General features: G+C 36.5%; 2 protein-coding genes and 1 long non-coding RNA gene across 11 annotated transcripts in view; 2 read left to right on the top strand and 1 right to left on the bottom strand.

Annotated features, from left to right (window-relative positions):
• The window catches only part of LOC136040837 (uncharacterized), a 47,870-nt gene that overhangs the window by 6,953 nt on the left and 20,829 nt on the right, over nt 1-20,088 (top strand). For 4 of the 9 annotated variants that reach the window (XR_010620901.1, XR_010620900.1, XM_065725183.1 and 1 more), the window contains exons 1-2: nt 4,573-4,629; nt 17,350-17,528. Coding sequence is in view for 1 of the 9 variants with exons in the window: in XM_065725189.1 (XP_065581261.1) it covers nt 17,355-17,528 (174 nt within the window). In the remaining 8 variants the exon portion in view is untranslated. Of the gene's footprint in view, nt 1-4,572; nt 4,630-4,943; nt 5,173-13,021; nt 13,196-17,349; nt 17,579-20,088 lie in introns of those variants that run through there. The other 5 variants (XM_065725184.1, XM_065725185.1, XM_065725186.1 and 2 more) reach the window with 5 other exon arrangements.
• LOC136040696 (uncharacterized) lies at nt 3,617-4,459 on the top strand. Its single transcript, XM_065724995.1, has one exon. The coding sequence runs from the start codon at nt 3,617-3,619 to the stop codon at nt 4,457-4,459; it is 843 nt and encodes a 280-aa protein (XP_065581067.1).
• Nucleotides 18,514-20,088, bottom strand: part of LOC136040840 (uncharacterized) — a 199,615-nt gene continuing 198,040 nt past the window's right edge. Inside the window, exon 3 of the long non-coding RNA XR_010620902.1 lies at nt 18,514-18,801. This is a non-coding gene — a long non-coding RNA (uncharacterized LOC136040840). The remainder of the gene's footprint in view (nt 18,802-20,088) is intronic.

Raw genomic sequence — 20,088 nt, 5'->3', positions numbered from 1 at the left:
AGACAGCCTGTCAGTAATGGTGGTTTTTGAATCAATTATAACCCCAGCAAGTGTGTGGTGCTGCGGTAGAAACAGAGATGTCTTACCCTACCATAGGAAGGTGATGCAGTGCTACAAATGCCAGAAATATGGGCATCTTCAGAAAGACTGTAAATCAAAGGAGATCTGCCTCAGATGTGCCAAGAATCATCAAAGCCGTGATTGCCCTCTGAAACAGGAGAGTGTAGATGAGCGTACCAGCAGATACAGTTGCGCCAATTGTAAACAAAACCATTCATCCACTTCATCAGTATGCCCAGTAAGAAGGGAGAACCAACAAGTGCTAGAAGTGGCAGAAAAGTATGGCATGGGATTTAAAAGAGCAAGGACAACATTTAGAAGTTATGCTCATGTAGTCCAGAATAACCTGAATCCTGAGAAAAGAATAATCAGTAACACTGCAGCAGACTTGCAACAAATGACGGCAAAGAAGTTAGTGATTGGGATGCTTATAACCCCAGGAATACTGAGTATTGAAAACTTGCCATTGAATGAAAAGGTAGATAAACTGTGTGAATTGGTTGAGCAAATGAAGTTTGGAAAACTTGACCGCAATGATGTAAAATTGGTTTGTGAAACAAGTAGCACCTTGGAAAACAGAACATGTCCTTAATGCAGCTCAAAATATTATCCTGGAATGCATTTTCAATCATGAGAGAAAAAAGGGAATTATTGCTTCAATATTGTGACAGAAAGACATTGATATTTTTGTATTCAAGAAACTTGGCTAAAACCACACATCATGAACCCATGCAAAGGTTTCAACATCTTAAGAAATGACAGAATAACAGGAAGAAAAGGTGGAGTTATGATTGGAATATGAAGTCATATTCATTATGAAGAATTGGACTTAGCAAGCCAGCAATCAATTGATAATGAAGTGGAAGTAGTTGGAACTAAACTGTTTTTAAAAAATGAAAAGAAAATGAATGTTATATGTGTATATAACCCATCTGGAAATAATGGACTGTTGGGAGAAAGGATAGATGAAATTATTAAAATGATACCAGTTGCAGAGGACCTGATAATATTGGGTGATATGAATGCACATAGTAAATCTTGGTGCAAGTGTAGAAATGTAAATAGTTCTGGAACAAGTTTAGAAAACTGTTTAATAAATAGCCCAACATGCTTAGCAACACCGGTTGGGATGCCAACTAGAGTTAATCCCCAGACAGGAGAGACAACAACAATTGATTTGCTATTATGCAATCCTAGACTCTATATCAAATTAAACATAGAATGTGATGCTGAAAGTGAACTGGCCAGTGATCACAACCCCATATTGTGCACTATTAATGAAGAAGTCCTTCCAAAAGGTAATAAGAGAAAGGGATTTAAAACTAAAAATTTTAACTGGTTTATACTCAGAGAAGCACTGGACGAGTTTGATGTGAAATCACTAACAGAGGAAGAAGTAGAATTATCTAGGAAAGTTGAAATATTTCAAGAGAAATTGATAGAAATAGCCAAAACTGTTGTACCATATAGAGAAATCAGCCGTCACCAAGGGTGTATCTGGTGGAATGAAGATTGTTCGAAAGCCAAAAGAGAATTCATTGCAAAAAAGAGAATATATAATCTGGTGAGAAATCTTCATAGCCTTATTGAAAAGAACAGAGCTTATGCTATATTTCGAAAAACAGTACTTGAAGCCGAGAAAAAATCATAGAATAACTTTATAAACAAACTTGACTTTCGAAAACCAACATCCAAAGTATATGAGTTTATGAAAAAGATGAATAACAGAGCAACTTCAGGCCGGAGCAACCCACCTATTGCATCTGATAATAAGCTTCTTGTGACTGATGATGAAAAAGCTGATGCAGCTGCCAAATTCATGAGCTCTACCGTTGGCCGGGGAGATCCGGATATACAGAAGAAGACCAATATGGACACAAATGTAAGTGACCTTGGAACACAAGGACAAAACGAACCATACAATAGACCATTCATTGAACAGGAATTAATGAATGTAATTAATAAGCTTCCTGATACATCTCCTGGACCAGACGAAATTTTGCCACAGTTCGTGAAGTCGCTCCCCAAATTGTGGATCAATGTACTGCTAGAATTAATCAATGGTATATGGAGGGAGGGAAAATTTCCTGATGTTTGGAAGTATGGTGAAGCAGTAATGCTACCAAAGCCTGGTAAAGACTTATCAAAGATTGAAAACTATAGATACATTACCCTTCTCCCTGTTTTGGGGAAAGTTATGGAAAGGATGGTGAAGAAGAGACTGGAAGCTGTGACACAACAGAAGAAAATTTTGAAAGACATTCAGTGTGGTTTCAGAAAAAATAGAAATGCAGAAGACAGTCTTATGTGCCTCAAACAGGAGGCATTGTATGCTTTGCAAAATGGGTGGATTTTAGCAGCGATTTTAATTGACATTGAAGGCGCTTTTGATAATATGCTTCATAGAAAAATGGTTGGAGGCCTAGTAACAGCTGGCATAAAAGGCCAAATGTTAGCATTTTTAAATGATTATTTAATAGGAAGAAAAGTTAAAGTGCGAGTTGGTGGAACAATTTCAAATATAACAGTGTTTCCTGAAAGAGGAATCCCTCAAGGATCAGCATTGGGGCCTGACATGTACAACATAGGATCATATGATATTCCTATCAACATGAAGGATGATGGAGGAGCTATTTTTGCAGATGACAATACTGCGTGGGTCATGGCGCGTGACACCTACCATATAAAGACCCTAATAACCCAGGTCATTGCAAAATTAGAAAAATGGTCCAAAGAAGCTGACTTAAAGTTTTCTGCAACAAAGACGAAGGCAATTGTTATCACTAGGAAAAAAATTGGAACCCTTCCGGATCTGTACTTAAGTGGCCACCCAGTTGAATATGTTAGTGAAGCAAAAATACTAGGTGTAGTGGTTGACAATAAACTTACCTGGAAACCCCATGTGATGTATCTTAAATATACATGTTTGAAAAGACTCAATGTTATGAAGAGTTTGGCCTATATGGCTAGAGGATTACCAGCAGAACTTTTGATCCAGTATTATATCAAATATGTATTGCCTAAAATGGAGTATTGCTCAACAATTTATGGCACAGCTTGTCACTCAACCATTGCAAGATTAGATGTAATCCAAAACTCAGCCATAAGAATTGCATTTGGAGCAAGAAAAACAACACCTGTTAGTTTCCTTCTATCAGAAAGTGGTCTAGCAGACCTGGAAACACGAAGAAAGATCAGATTTTTAAAATATGTACAGAGGATTTGGTCTTTAGAAAATAACCACCCAGTTAAGTCAAAAATCCTCAAACCTGGTCGCCAAGCAACTGCCAACACATCTAAAGCAAGAAATCAATCCAATTGTCTTGAAGCAGCATTAGAAATTTGTAAAAGTTATGGAATTGATATAGTACTTTCCAAAATGTTAAGAGTTGGTGAAATAGGTGTCCCTCCACCATGGGAGGAAAACAGGATCAGTTCAAGATTAGAATTCAATATGGACCAAGATACTCCAGTGGACTTGGCATTCTGCATGATGATGGAAAAAGAGTACAAGGGATACCTTCCATTATTCACTGACGGATCAAAAGTAGATGAAATGAAGCATGTAGGAGCAGCGTTTTGGTGCCCTTTCAAAAATGTGTCCAAAAAATTCAAATTACCTCCAGAGAGCAGTGTATTCCTGGCAGAAGTGTACGCCATTAAGAAGGTGCTGATGTTCATTGAGGAATCTGTTGAAGAGGACAAGGTTATCATTTGCTCTGATTCAAAAAGTGCTATTCAAGCAGTTGTAAATGCTAATACTATGGCAAAACCAAATAGAGATGTCCTTATATGTTACATTAAACTACAAGACATATTAAAAAAGAAGAAAGTAGTTATTCAGTGGATTCCCGCCCACATTGGGATCTCTGGAAATGAAATAGCAGATTTGAAGGCCAAATCCGCAGTTGAGTCAGGAACACTTGTAACCGACATGGACACTCCTTACGAAGTTATGATATTTGATAAAGTGATTAAAGAGATTGATCGTCAGGGTTTTAAAGCGAATAGAGATTTGACTGGGAATCTTTTTGTGACTATGAAAAAACAGAGAAATATAGAAACGAAGGTGTATAAAGGACTCACTAGATATGAAGCAAAGAAACTATTTCGACTCCGATCACACCATGCTGGAGTTGGTTGTTACAAAACAAAATTTTTGGGACAGAGTGAGGAATGTCCTAAGTGTGGTGCATCAGAAACTATAGAACACTTGATGATAATTTGCCGTGAAAGCGAACAAGAAAGACGTGAAATAACCGAATTTTTCAGACAGAAGAAAGTGCAGTCGAACCTATATATGTTATTAGGAGGATTTGATAGTGAAGAAGAAAATTGTATGATAGTTAGCCTTGTCATACAGTTTCTGACAAGAATTGCAAGATTAAAGGACATTTGAATTAAAGTTTCAGGAAATACGATTTCCTCCTACTATTTATTAAGAAGTGAGAATCGACTTGCCATAGAACGTCCTCTAGGCTGAACAGCAAGAGGGGAGTTAACGTCAACGTCAACGTCTATTTAATGATTTTTCTCCATGAAAAAGTCTGGAATTAAGGCTATTGACAAGTAAACATGTTGAGAAAACAGTTCTTAGTAGGCTAGGCTTACTTAATACAGCGTATGTAGACTAATTGTAGCCAACACATTTTGACTCCAACTCCACTATATGTGTACACTAGAGTAATCTAGGCAGAAATTTCTTTACATTATCTGTCCCTATAGGAGTCCTTCTAGTCAATTATTGAAACAATAAAACAGGATTCATGCATAAGAAACAGAAATTGGACCCAGCAACTACCAACACAAAGCTGGCTAGCAGGCCTAATGACAATGTAAAGTGTCCAAACTGCCAATAAAGACTGTTTTTAAAAATAAATAGAAGTTCAAGTTATAAGAAAAACTAACAAAGAAATAAGTCCAATAGACCAGATAAAAATAGCTAAACTTCTTTAAGAAAGCACCCAATAATGTGACAATTAAGCAAAAAGTTTACCCAACATCAATAAATACAATTCAAACAGGACATTGTCAGTGCTTAAAAAACGACAAGAATTTGGCCTTTGAATGACACTGCTTTTTTTCCTGTTATGTCTCTTTTTTAAGGCATTGGTAATGTTCAGTTCATGTTGCTTTTAAATAAAGCATTAAGTAGGCTACTAGAAGGCAAATTTTACAATATAATTTAAGTATCATCAGTTGTACAACTCACTTTAATATATTATGTTGTAGGCCTATATTAAACAGTAAACTACATTATATTAGGCCTACTTATTATAACTATGTGTATATGAGGTGTATAGGTTTTTACAACACTGAAAAAGCATACAATTTGGTTTAGAATATGAACCCTTTTTCTCCATTAGTGTTGTTCTTCAGAGCCACCCCAATTGGAAAACTTCTTTCTGTTTTTTGGTTCTCCTAAAAAGTTACAAATATGGGGTAGGCCCTATGTCATACTTTTAAATTATCACAGCCTAGCTTCCATCAAATTTCAAGACACATTGTGCTGCACAGCATATTTAAGTAGGCTAGTAGACTTGAATCCATTTCTATTTATATCTGTGTGGCCAAGTGACTAAATTTTAGAATTTTTTTTTAAGTTCCCAACAATAAAAAGCAGCTTTAATGTATAGAAAAATCAGCGTTTACAGCAGAAGCCATTCTCTCTGGGTAAACTCTGGAATTTTAAGTTGTCAGTATTATTAATGAGGGTAAACCATTACTGATAGGTTGCATATATAGAAGTGCTTGGTGTTCTTGCATCTTACCAAGTTCTAATCAAGTTGGCTGAACAAGCATCCAATCATAATAATCAGGACTTAATTCTTCTTAAAGATCTGAATCTACTGGATGTCAAATAGGTTGAGGGCTTGGGTTATCAACAATGCTCTTTTGTCAGTAAACCATTTGTTGAATATTTGGTTAGCAATAGCCTATATAATGTAATTACCTTAAATCACAGCTTGGAGTGAAATAAGGACTTTTGATCCTGTTGAATCACTCCTTGTGATGACAGTTGCATGCATGGTTGATTAGATTCTGTTACAACCCAGTCAAATCTCAACAGTTTGTCACTCCACTCAGCATCCTGACAGCATTTGAATACATCTGTTGATTCAGCAGAAACAATGTTCTCCTTGAGGTTGTTCCAGAGGTTCACAATCTGGTCTGAGAAGAAGCTGTATCTTGCTCCAGTCCTTGCATGAAGTTTGCAGATTTGTTTTGGGTGTCCTCATGTTATGTGGGAGGGGTCAATCTCCAGGAGCTCCTTTTCTTGATTGGTAGAGAGGAGTTTATGTGCCTGGATCATTTCCCCATGTTTCCACCTGTAGATTAAAGAGGGGTGGTTGAGTTCCCTCAGCCGTTCACTGTAGGGCTTGTTTTCCATACCGGCAATCAGTGTTGAATCATGAATGAGTTCATCCTATGAGTCTTGAATCATCCACATAGAGAGTGGTTTTGTTACTGGTGATAGGGGCTAGCTCATTTATGTATGTATTGAGCAGGGTAGGGCCTAGGACACTGCCCTGGGGGACCCTGCTTGACTTTGACTTCATCAGAGAGTGCGTGACTGTTTGGTCCTGTTGTCACTTTCACTTGCTGTGTTCTTTCCCTCAGAAAATCCTTAATCCAACTGATCACTTTTGGATTAAGAGAAAGGGTGCATAGCCTGTGAATGAGGTAGTGGTGACAAACTTTGTGGAAACCTTTGGCTAGATCCAGCAGGATTATATCCACTGGTACTCCTTTTTCTAGTAGGTCGGTTACAAGACTGTAAGACTCAAGAAGGTTTTATCCACTGATCTCTTAGAACAAAAACCATGCTGGCTGCTCCTTATTAGCCTCAAGATGGTTAATGATGCATTTGTTGACAATTCTCTCCATGACCTTGCATGCCACACAGGTAAGGCTGATAGGTCTATAGTTTTCTGCTGAAGTTTTGCTATCCTTCTTATGAATTGGGATGACTATTGCCTTCTTCCAATCCCTTGGAAGCTTTCCTTGTGTTAGCAACCAGTTAAATAATTTCACCAGGGGCACTGGAATAGCAGGGCTTAGTTCTTTCAGCAGTTGTGGACTCAGACCATCATGTCCAGTTGATTTGTTGGCATGGAGCTCCTTAAGCTATTTGGTTACTTATGTGAGCCTGTTCTGATGGTGGGAGGGTTGATTGGAGGTCATCCTTAGAAAACACTGATGCAAACTGCTGATTCAGAAGGTTAGCTTTTTTGGGGGTGCAAGAAGAGACTAAGCTGTTATTCTCCAGGTCTGGTACCAAGTGCCAGACCTGGTTGCTAATAGACCAACCAACCCAGTATAAGAATAACCAGACACTATCCCTGCTAGATTTAAAAATCACTAAAAACCAAGAATTGTTATTGAGCACTGAGTACCTCCCTCTCATTGGTGCCAGTGACCATATCTGCCATAACTTGCTGCTTAGTCAACAAACAAGCTTACACTAACTACTGCAAAATCAGGGAGATATTACAGGTAGTAGAATGGGACCAAGTGATTGTCAAGGGAGATATTGAGCTACTTTGAGAACTATGCTCCAAGCTGAGAGGACATGCACTTCAAGTTCATTCCTGAAGACACCAAAAACGCTACCATACCTGAAGCAGCCTATTAAAATGGTTGTGAACAGTAAGAAGAAGGATTTTTCAAAGCATAAGAAATGCAAATGCACACCACTGGGATCATTTTACAAGAGCAAGGAAAAACTATGGCAACTGACTAGACACTTCATTGCTGACTATGAAGATAACTTGGTATTGAACATCAAAGACAACCCAAAGAGGTTCTGAAGATACATATCTGCTAAAGATAAGAGTAGACAAACTATTTCATTCCTGCTCAATCCTGAAAGAAAAAAGCTGGAAGATAAGGAGGACATTACATATTGGACCCCCCCGATCAGCCACAGTACCCTGCTCCCAGGGTAGTCAAGCTCCCAGTCCAAAAAATTGTGACACAATGGACAGAATTTAAAAAAGGCTGAATAAATTATACCCTGACAAAGCTCAAGGCCTAAACAGTATACATCCCAGGCTCCTTAAAGAACTTACAGATATAGTAGCCAAGCCACTCTGTTCACTGTTCAAGCTTTCTCTTCAGACTACTAGCCTACCTGCAGATTGGTGGACAGCCATAAATACTCCAAAATTAAAGAAAGGATCTAGAACCCAGTCTGAGAACTATTGACTCATTAGCCTGACCTTGACTGTGGCCAAACTTATCAAAGTGATAGTCTGTGACACAATTATAGTGCATATGACCAAGAATGGTATTCTTTCTGGTGGACAACATGGCTTCAGGAAAGGGATATCTATCAAAACAAATCTAGTACCACCCTATGAATCTTTAACTGATTTGCTTGAGCAGGGTTTTCCAGTCAATGTGTTCCTACTAGATCAAGCTAAGGCCTTTGATAAAATGTCTCACCACTACCTGATGATCAAGGTGTCAGTATATCAGATAGACAATGATGTTGCCTAGTGAATCCATAGCCTCCTATCTGATAAAATCCAGATTGTTCATGTATATGATGAAAGAGGTGACCTCATCTACTCAATACCAGTTCATATTAAGAGTTGCATCCCAAGGGACCAAACTAGGCCCAACACTGTTTAACTTTTATTTAAATGACACTCCTGGGGTGGTCAAGAATGGCTTGGAACTTTATGCAGATGATTCCAAACTCTTTGGGCCAGCAGCCTCAACTGAATATTGCTCTTCTCTATAAGAAGATGTCAACAAGCTCTGTCTGTGGGCAATAACCTAGATGCTCTTGTTCAATCCATGCAAAGTCCAGCATCTTGGTCCAAACAATCCCTGCTATAGTTTTCACATGGTTGACTCTTACAGGTGCTGGCATGCCCATTCAGAATGTCAAGAAAGAGTGTGATCTTGGGGTAATCATTGACAATAAGCTTAAATTTCATAGTCACTGTCAGAACCAAGCAGCTAAGGCAAACAAGGTTCTTTGTTTGATCAAGCATTCAGTGACAAGTTTCCAACTGAAAGTTATCCAGAAGCTTTATGCAGCCCTTGCTTGCCCCCATTTTGAGTTTGGCATGTTTGTTGCCACCAAGCACTTTAAGTGTGACATGATGATACTTGGGAAGGTCCAGGATGGAGTAACAAAGCTCCCCTTTGCCAAACAACAAATCTCCTGGAAGCAACAACTAGAAAAGCTTCAATTGCCTACCCTAATGTACTGTAGAAAGAGATGAGATGTCTTCCTTGCATTTAAGGTGATGACCAGTTACACCATTAAGCCCATTTGAATCACAGTGAATACATGGGAGCTCAAAGAAACCCTGTAAAACTGCATAAAAAATTTAGCAGAAAGCATGAGGAGTTCAACTTCTTCTACAATTATGTCTTTCCACTGTGGAATTCACCCAGCAAATCTACTGTATCAATCAGTTGAAAGCTTCAAGATTGGTGTTGAGTGAAATTAGAGGAGCAAGTTATGGAAGATGGAGTGGGACAAACCAGTATCATCAACTTCAGTTGATGATACTGATGAACTTTCAGTTGATGACAAACCAGTATCATCAACCTGTAACTCCAGCTGGCTTAGAACTGGACAGCAAGAAGTCCCTGGGAGCTTCAGTTGAATGGAGGCTTTGTGCAATTCTGGGCCCATCTTGGTCACAATATACTTTTACACACTTGGTGATGCTCTTCTATCAGCAAGAGTTCAATTCTTCCTCAAGTAATCTCAAGCCTATTACTTCAAAATCATTATGTATTCACGCTTACACAAAATATACTGCTATGGAGAGGCAGCCCATAATAGACAACTTTGCTAGGAAGATGTTTTTGAGCCCATAAAAACCATATCAAAACAAATAAAACCTAGAAGAATTATCCTTCAATCAGAATCTTTTGCAAATACTGTAATGTTTACTAGGTTTTAATATCCCCAAGGGATGACACACCTCACAGTCACCCTGCAATGCCATTCACAGCCATGGTTCCAGTTAGACAAACTTGTCAAAGGGCCACACTGATGGCACTATGGTGCCATGCAAGCAGAATTCTCCTTTAAGGAATAGGGACAGAATACAGAGTTTATGACAGAACAAAAAATATGTACAATCTCACAACACTGGAACATCTCCAACCTATTATATCCAGCTTAGATAAAATAAATATTTATTTCAAAAAAATCTATCACAGACCCACAAAGGGCTAAATTTGGACTTTTTAGTCTACAAATCAGATGGTTGTACTAAAACTAGCAAAAATGCAAAAAACAACAACGAAAAGAAAAAATCATAATGAATAATCGTTTATGAGTCAGTAACTAAACTATAATAATTCATTTGAAAAAATAAAAACTAATAAGCAAATAAGTGCAACAACCTAGGCAGTATCATCAGCCAATAAAAAAAAGAGGGAAACTAGTGGGATATTTTATTCATTTTTTCTGTGATGAAGGGAACAAAAGTTTTTTCATATCTGGAAGTAAAGCAGCAAAGGGGGGGGGGGCAAAATAGGGATGGGCTCAGAAACAGCTTGAGGCGGCTGTAATCTGGATGAGGGAATACTTGCCATCTGAGGGTTTTTTATTGCATTTCTTTTGCAAAACAGAGGCACAAGTAAATCCCCTGCACCCAAGGGTTAAGCTGGGAGCAGAGAGTATGGCACCCTGCCTTCTTTGAAAATTATTTGCAAGATTCTTTTTTGGATTGATTCAGTTTTTTTCCAATTCTATGCAAGAGATACCAGGGTGCCAAACTGGATTAGCATATTGGAGATGCAGGCAGACATAAGATGTGTAAATCCTTAAGGAGTGGGAAGGGGGATGCTAAATTTATTTCCAAGCTTAAGGAGGGCGATAGACACATTAGCTCTACGGATGACGTCTTTAATATGGATATCCCACTTTAAATGTGAAGAAGTTGTGATGCAAAGTAGTTTAAATGAGAACCCAGAAATTTCAGGTGGGATAGGATCAAGAAAAAAGGGTAAGGATTTGTGGAAACAAATTGGCATTATCATGCATTTAGAGGGGTTTACTGGTATGTCTAAGTCCAAGGCCTCATCTCCAATTTCATTGAGGATACTCATAGGGTTGCTTGTCAAATTTCTGAAGCAAGTTTAAAAGAAATTTCAAGAAATTTTTTTAACGGACTTAATGGTTTCCATTTTCCTGCATTTTCAATGGCATAATGCTTCTCGTGTGTCATATACTGATGATACCTTTAATATCAGCTGCACTATAGAACAACTTTCTGAAATTTTTGAATCTGCAAGATGATTACCTATATTTTGGTCTTGAATTTGACACAGGGAAATACAGGCTCCTAGATTTCAACTGGTGTAAAAGCATCCCTGTTCCATCAATAGCTCTTGGTTCCTCTATAGTTCAGCCAGTAGAAAATATCACATATTTTGGCCTTCCAATCAGTCCAACTCTCTTTCTCTCTCTCTCTCTCTCTCTCTCTCTCTCTCTCTCTCTCTCTCTCTCTCTCTCTCTCTCTATCTCTCTCTTGCACTTGACAACTTCTGATGACTCAAGCTTTTTGTAGAATTGCCTATGCCTATTCATCCATAGTTTCTGTGAAATTGTGCTTCAATTGACATATCCTTGCACCTCTTTTTAATTCATTTACCCTTCCCCACATTCTGTATGTTGTCATTTTTGGGAAATATTTTACCAAATGTGATAACAGAATAGTTTACTCCTTTTTCTTCAGGCTTGCTAAATATCTGCTTCAATTTCCTCAATGGATACAAAATTTTAGGATTGTTCAGAGGTTTGGAGTAGCTGGCCCCAAAGAAACTGTTTTTTAATGAATAAAAACATAATGCAAAGACAGCTAACCATCCTTCATACCAGTTACTGCTGCATTGCATGTAGATAAGAGTTGTATATTTTAATGTCATATGTTTATGATTTAGTTATTATTATTTTTCTTTTTGTTTTGATTCTTTTGGTTTCTGCTACTAATGTGTTGTCTCTACCTGGGAGTTGTAAATTTGACTTTAATATATGTATTATTTTGTTACCATGTTACCATTCCAGCTCCTGAAAAGGTCACTAGATCTCGTAATTTCTGTTCTATAAAGCCTTCTTCCAATATTCTGTTGCTATTGACTCAGCTTCAACATTGTTTGTTTTTGTAATTTTAGAGTCATAGGTGCTCAGGGCTCGTCAGTCATGCAGGACTTCTTCCAGTTAATTAATTAGTTTTTAGACATAGAACATAGTTTGCATAATTTTCTCATTTGCGTTATGAAGGGAGAGAATGCTTAATTTTTTTTAATTCCATGTCTTACGAAAAATTTAAAATACCCTTGGAAAATAACCATTAAAATCGTCAGTTCAAAATATTTATCAAGACTAGGTTTAATCGGAAATAATCCTATCAAAAATGATAGAACCTCGAAGATCCTTGGGGGCCCAACGGGATTAATTAGACCATACGAGAACATTTGGCTTTTGAATGATGAGATTGTTGTACCACTCCATGTCAAGTTTTCTCTATATTTCGGTACAGTGATTTATTTATTTTTTTTTATTTTTTTGAGAAAGATTGATTTCTGATATTAGTCTCAGGATTTTAAGATGGTGCCGCTAAACTTTCACTAGTCTTGCTTAGAGTCTTATTAGGATAGAGTATTGGCGCAAGAGGCTTAAACTTACAACTAAATATGGACTTCTCTTTCCCAGTTCTAAAAATATCCAGGTGAAGTTGCAGTTGTGAATTGTATTTGGCTTACAGTGTTTTTTTTTTTTTTTTTTTTTTTTTTTTTTTTTTTTTTTTTTTTTTTTTTTTTTTTTTTTTTTTTTTTTAGAAAGATTGATTTCTTGTATCAGTCTCAGGATTGTAAGATGCTGCTGCTAAACTTTCACTTGTCTTGCTTAGAGTCTTATTAGGATAGAGTATTGGCGCAAGAGGCTTAACCTTACAACTAAATATGGACTTCTCTTTCCCAGTTCTTAAAATATCCAGGTGAAGTTGCAGTTGCGAATTGTAGTGGGAAGATACCAATCGCTGCTTCGCTTTCTACAATAATGGTCGCATCTTGAGGATTTAAGGTTGAAATTATCGTTCCTTGTAATTAAGCCTTTGTTCAAAACGATATTTGGATCTTCAGTATTCATATGATTGTATGTTTCTTATTTCTATTTTTTCCAGTGATTTCCAATATTGGCCCAAATTAAATTAAAATGAAAAGAGTATATCAGAAATTAGAATATCTTGCTTTAATTGTTCATGAGAAAAGTCAGCTTTATTAGTTTTAGCCATTTAAGTTGTTTAATTGTTAGTGAGAACAATTTAAAGGTCCAGTACTTTGTTAGTCCCAAGTTTACTAGTATGAATAGTGAATACCAAAAGCTTTTTTTCTGTGCAGAATTTGTTCTTTGACTCTTGAAGTTTGTTTTCTTGAAGGCATTCAGAACTTTTTTATAATTTTGCTCACAGCCAAGACCCTATGGATGAAAAATTTGGAATCTTATGAGCGATATCTATTTTAAATTAATAAAAGAAAAACCTTAGAAGATTTTGGTATCAAGGTAGCCTTAGACGCAAAATTGGTCCAGATGGCAAAAGCAGTTTTTAATGTTTTGCAGAACAATATTTTTTTTTCTAGTCTATCGATTTTAGCTTATTGCTAGAAAGTTGAAAGGGTTTTAATTCCGTGGTTTTTACAGAAAGTTTTGACCTATTTACGGAGATTTGACATAGCCAAAAGAAAGATCTTAGAAAATTGAAGTTTTCAAGTATCAATAGACCTAAAATGGGCCCAGGGGGGAATATATGTTTTTATTTCAATGTTATTTGTGCTTTACAATTAAGTTCTGTATACAAAATACAACTTGAATGCATAAAATTCAAATTTAGGTAAATATTTTGCATTAGACTTCTCTTTTATAGCTATTTATAATTTTAGCTTCCTTAATTCATTTTTGTGTTCTATTCTCGTTATTGAAAAAGATTTTTTTTAAAATAAGATGTCCTAACTTTTTTCTGTCTATGAATATAACAGGAGTTACTGTATGAAAAATAATGTAACAAAATGTTCTGCTACTTTTCTTCTGAGGCATAGTACTAAATAATTGTTTCCAGTGGCCTCAGATGACAAACATCTTGATTGGTTGAATTTTTAGTGCTGGAGTGTACATTCATGTTGGAAAATGATTATCAGAACTACCCTCATATCATTAAAATCATGGAAATTGAGGTTATTGACCATCGCACATGATTTTGTTCTTCCCTTTTTATGTCTATTTCTTATATAACTCTTGATAATGATACGAAATGGATTCACAAGTTTTTTGCCGTCTTTAGCTGTTGACATATCCCTCAATCTTCAGCTTAAATTAGGATTTACAAGTATATTGTGGCAGTGCAATTTCAGTTCTTTTCAGAATCTATTTTTGGTTTCTTGTAATGCTTTTTTTTATGTTGTTTCTAATTCCCGAATTAGTTTCTGATGATTGTTTTATATTAAACAGATTGAAACTGAAAAAATAATTTGAATACTAAAAAAAAGGAATATTATATATTATATTTATGTAACGGTTGTTTGGCTAAGCCCTTATGATTCTGTTTAGTTCTAATAAAAAGAAGCTGCTACCTTCTAATTTGAATGAAAAATTACGCTTTGATTTCACTTTCGGAGGGAAGAGGCAAAATAATTTTTCTCTGGTCTGTGCCTAAGCCCCCTCCCCCGCCATCCCATAGGGCTCACAACCCCTATGCCTTCTCAAGGCCAGAACATAATTTGCGCTCTAATGAAAAAATACAAAAGAATATGTTTTGTCAGTTTAATATACATATGCTCATATTTATTGTTTAAAATTTTAATAATTTTCTATTTATTAAAGTTATCAAAGTGAAAACATTTAAATTTTTCAGTAAAAAGCAAATTCTAATTGTTTCAGTAAAGTAGGCGTAGGGGCTGTGAGTCTTAATCATTTTATATTCCGCTTGTTTTGAGTTTGACTTGGTCATTTATTGTAATTTCTGTTCGTTTTGGGTTTCATTTATTTATTGATGCTGATTTGTGGTGATTTTACGCTTGGTAGATTATTTGATTGTATTTGTGCTCATTTTTAGTTTAATGGAATTCTTTACTTTTCCTTAAAAAACTTATTTGTGGAAACATTTTTTAGTAAATTGTCAGTAATGAACGGAAATATATTGGGAGAAAAATATTTCCTTTAGATCTTTTTTTAAAAGAAACGATGAGACTGATGCCTATCAAAATTTGTGAAGAGAGGGACAAATTTTATCCATTAAAATTTAAAAAAGATCATTTTCAAAATTTTTCCTGGTGTCCCAGTAATTACACTGTACTTTAGGGTTCTTTTTCCATTTTTTAGATGGAAATCTGATAAAATTACCCAAAACTTTTCTTCTGTGTTTCAGGGTGTTCGGGGTATACATTTTCGGAGGGGGGAGGGGTACACTGAATGTCATTTTATGTCTGAAATTCCTCTCACAAATTGAAGTTTAGTCTCCTAGTGCTGCTTATTAAAACTGATAACCATAGAAAGAGTATAGGCTGATACCGCTTATATGTGCATGTAGTTTTGTAACCTTAAAGCTATGCTGAACAAATGGATAGCTCAAAATTTTGATCGAAAGATTTTTGAGAAAAAAGAGACGTGTGAGTGGGGTTGGTTGCCCTCTAATTATTTTGGTCACATAAAAAAAAACACTAGAGACTTTAATTTCCGTTCAAATGAGCACTCTCCTGATGTTTTAGGACTATTGGTTTGGTACAATCATCCCTGAGAAAAAACACATTCGTGATCTTTCTTCTAGTAAAAAATTAAAAATTGTACACTTTTGCAGATAAGAGCTTGAAACCTCTATAGAATGGGAAGTTATTCGTGCTTATTAGGTATTTCAGTTGCAAAGAAGAGAATTCGGAGAATTAATTGAGCATCGATTAGATATTAGAAGTAAAAAGTAAAACCATTAAACAATTCCCAGAGGATATAGCCCACCCCCTTACTCCCAACCGACTTCAGTCATCAATCTTTTATCGATTTAACCTATCTAGTTATATTACAAATCTTATTATGAAAAACATCAAGTCCAATTTTCTTTTTCAATAACTTCTGTTTTCATTCAGAAAATTATATTTAATGTATGTTTTTCAATAACTCCATTTCTAATCCATTTGCTGATGTAGAGTGTCTATTCATATACAGTCCACTTTCAAACGTTTTAAGAGAAAAAAACAATTTGGAAGTGATTGTTTATTGAAAAAAAAAGCTAAATATGAAGAAAAATATTGACCTGAGCAAATGTTATAAAATAGGGAATATAGAACATATTTGCAATTTTGCAATTAACTAGGTTCGCTTATGATCTTGATGATAACGCTCTGAGGTCTACGTCTGATATAATGCGAAATCGGAAGTTTCGGAGGCTGTATATTTGCATAAATACTAATTAGAACGTATTTGGAGGCATAATGGGCCACTTATTTTCCATTTTTTCTATTAGTTAGCTTCCTGTATGATTTGTTTGATCGAATAATCAATCTATGGGCAATAACGTGAAAAATCACCAGATTTAGAAAAAACTAGAAATTCCTTAAAAATCCAGGAGACTTTAAAAATCCTAAATGAAAAAGCCTTCCTCTAAAAGACCTGAAAAATCCCTGTTATAGGGAGAAAATCCCTCGAATGGAAAAACTGGACACAATGTTTATCAATGTCAAAAAGACACTATATTATGTTTCGACGCTTCAAACCTTGAAGTTGCCTTTGTTTTGAAATAGATGGCGCTGATGCAACCACTGTTGGGACCATTACATAATGTACTAATTTGCATTGAAACGAAAAAATATAATGCAATATGTTTGCTATAATATTTTTCACCACAACTAATAAGATTTCAGTATATTACTCTTATTTATAATAGATGTGTTATTCTACATAAGTTATAACTCTTGCTCTAATACTCCTCCCAACTGCTTATTCCTTCGGATACGTTATAAAATTATGGAAAACCCCAAAATAACTGGTGGTTTTACTAGTCACTTTTAAAGTTTTGGGATTTAAAGTAAAGTAGTTTAAAGTTGGCTGCTCTTCAAATCAGGATCTGAAATTACAAATTATTGACTTTCCATTCAATGCATAGCATGTTCAAATTTACAAGTTTAAATTCTATCATCTAATTTAGTTTTTTTTTCCGAAACAAAAAACTTTGAAGAAAAATTCGTTCCCTCTTTTGAGAGGGTAATTATTTGACAATATGCGTAAACTGTTAAAAACTTGTTTCATACTAATCATCATTTTAGGTCAAATGCTTGTGAATTGGCTGTTGATTGAATTGGACGAAGTAAATTATCAAAGACGTTCCCTTGTGCAACTAAAAATTCGACAGCCCATTATTAATTTCTACACTATGCTTTTGCATGCTGGGGTTATAAGACCTGTTGAGGATGGTAACATCAACAGGGTGGATATGGATTTCGAGGTATGGAGCTTACTGGTTTATCACGACCCCAAAATATCTAGTATCTAAAGGTAGCTTGGTTTAATTTTACTTTTATTACAAATATGACGAAATATTATAGTTGCATTTAATGTGAAAACTTTTTTTTCTTTTTTAATTCATTTTTTTTTTACTGTGGAACAAGAAATTGAAATAAACCCCAAGAGGAATAGAAAATTTGGCATGGGGTCAGCTATGACCTTCTTTTCAGCAGTTGAAAAAAATACCGACAAAATGGTCCCTTAACAAACTAGAAATTACAATGCAAAATAGGCTCTTCAAAACTACACAATGCCACTAAACTTTGGCTGCAGAATATTAAAACCGATTGATTCGTAGACAAAAGATAAAGCAGTTCGGAACAATGTATATAATAACCCGTTTTTCTATTTCTAAAACATGAAGAATAAAATAATTGAATATGGGAACGCTGATAACTGAGATCCAGGTTTTTCATTAGATGTCAATCATCAGAGTTGTAATTTTTTAAAATCTTGGGGGAGAGGGGGGGGGGCAAAGTTGGGGCCAATTTTTCACATCAGATGTAATATCTTTTGAAGCATTATTTTGCATGCTTATTGATTCTAAACTCCAGTTAGTTTTACCAGTAAATTACGGAGTAAGTGTTGTGGGACAAGTAGCTAACGCGGTTTAGTCATTAGGATATCAGTGTCATCTGGTATTGGGTGACACTTGACATTTTTCTAAGCTTTGGAATAACACCATAAAGGCAAGAATATACTAAAGAAAACTAACCTGTTTCTCTGGATGCATGAATTATATAGGCTTAGTTATTACAAGATTATTATTAGAAAATAAATTTCAGCTGGGAGGAGAGAACAAACTAGGGCTGGAGGAGTCTGTTGCCCCCCCTGGCCCATAGTAAATTACGCTTCTGTTAAATATGTAATTTCTTTTGAAACATTATTCAGATAATTTTCACTATCACACGAAATCTGACTTAATATTTATAAAGTTTACACAACAATAGCAACAAAGAACCAAAGACAAAACAGTGAATAATATGTTACTTGACTACCACCGCCTGACACCCCCACCATCAACTCTAAAAACAATAACTAGGACACGGCCAGGAATCCGCAACCCACCGTTATCTGAGCTGTTGCCTTCTTGGTGCCAATTCTGCAGAAACATACCTCCACCATCTAATCTGTCAAATGGGGAACAAGACCAACAATGTTCCAGCCTAGCGTTCTGCAACCTGCGGAACCCATCTGACAATCACTACGACGACCTGCAAAAAGGGAGGAAAACAGGTAAATCCCAAATCAAATTGACTCTGTCACATAACCTTCTACCCGCAAAGGGACTCCCCTGGCCACAGCAAATCAAAACAAATCCAAAATGCATCATCACCACCTCCACCTCAATAAATACTCAAGGTCTAAGGCTAGAGACTCCTGATGCTTCTTCCTGCAACCTGGAAAGAGGGAAAAAGAAAACAGTTTTTAATACGAAGCCAACCCAAACTTACCGCTTTCCAACAATAGCCCTGTTGAATGTTCGCTCTCTCAACAACAAGACAGAAGATATGGAAGTTTTCTTAAGGAAACGCGACATTGACGTCATGTGCCTGACAGAAACGTGGATTTCGTCTTCTGCTTTGGCCATTATCGACGGGTACTCCTGTTACATTTCCCCACGCTGCAGCACATCAGGTGAGCCTATGACGCACGGTGGCGGTGTCGGTTTCTACTGCAAAGAAAACATACCTCACAGGATCCTGGATGTCGCAGTGCCAAAGATCCATGACATCGAAGTTTCATGGCTGTGGGCACGACCAAAAGGCCTACCTCGTCAAGTGTCGTGACTGATATATGCCACGGTATATCTCCCTCCAAGAGGACCATACCGGCGACAACTAGTGGAATATCTCCAACAAAGCTGCGACCTCATCAGAACTAAATACCCATATGCTGGAATCTTTCTTTGTGGGGACTTCAACGACCTGAAGCCGAACTGGATCGAAAGGTCTACAGCCCTTCTTCAAATAGTTAAAGTAAAAACACGGGGAGAAAACACCCTCGATTTGATCTTCACTACACTTGGTGATTTCTACTTAGATCCCTTGGCGGAAGCACCACTCTCAACCAGCGACCACGCAACTGTTCTATTGCGACCAAAATCAACAGTGGAACCTAGTAAACCAACCAAATTCACTTACCGTCCGCTAACAGAGGAAGGCATAATTGGCTACAGAGAATGGCTCAACTTGGTATGCTGGTTCTGCCTTTTCAAAGACAAAAATGCAAACAGCATGACCAAACTTTTCTATGAGAAAATGACTCGAGAGTACGAATTATTCTTTCCTGAGAAGCGAGTTACAATTAAGGCACAGAGCAAAACCATGGGTTTCTCCGGGCATAAAAGCTGCAATGAGAGAGCGAGACATGCTTTACAAGACAAAGCCCAACTCTGATGAATATAAACGGAAGAGAAATGTAGTAGTGAGACTACTAAAGCAAGATAGGCGTCTGTATGGACACCAAATATTCGCTAAGTTGTCAGCCAGTGATCCAAG

The sequence above is a fragment of the Artemia franciscana genome, chromosome 21 (genome assembly GCF_032884065.1).
Source record: "Artemia franciscana chromosome 21, ASM3288406v1, whole genome shotgun sequence".
Classification (NCBI taxonomy): Eukaryota; Metazoa; Arthropoda; class Branchiopoda; order Anostraca; family Artemiidae; genus Artemia; species Artemia franciscana.
This window is presented reverse-complemented; position numbering and strand designations above follow the sequence as displayed.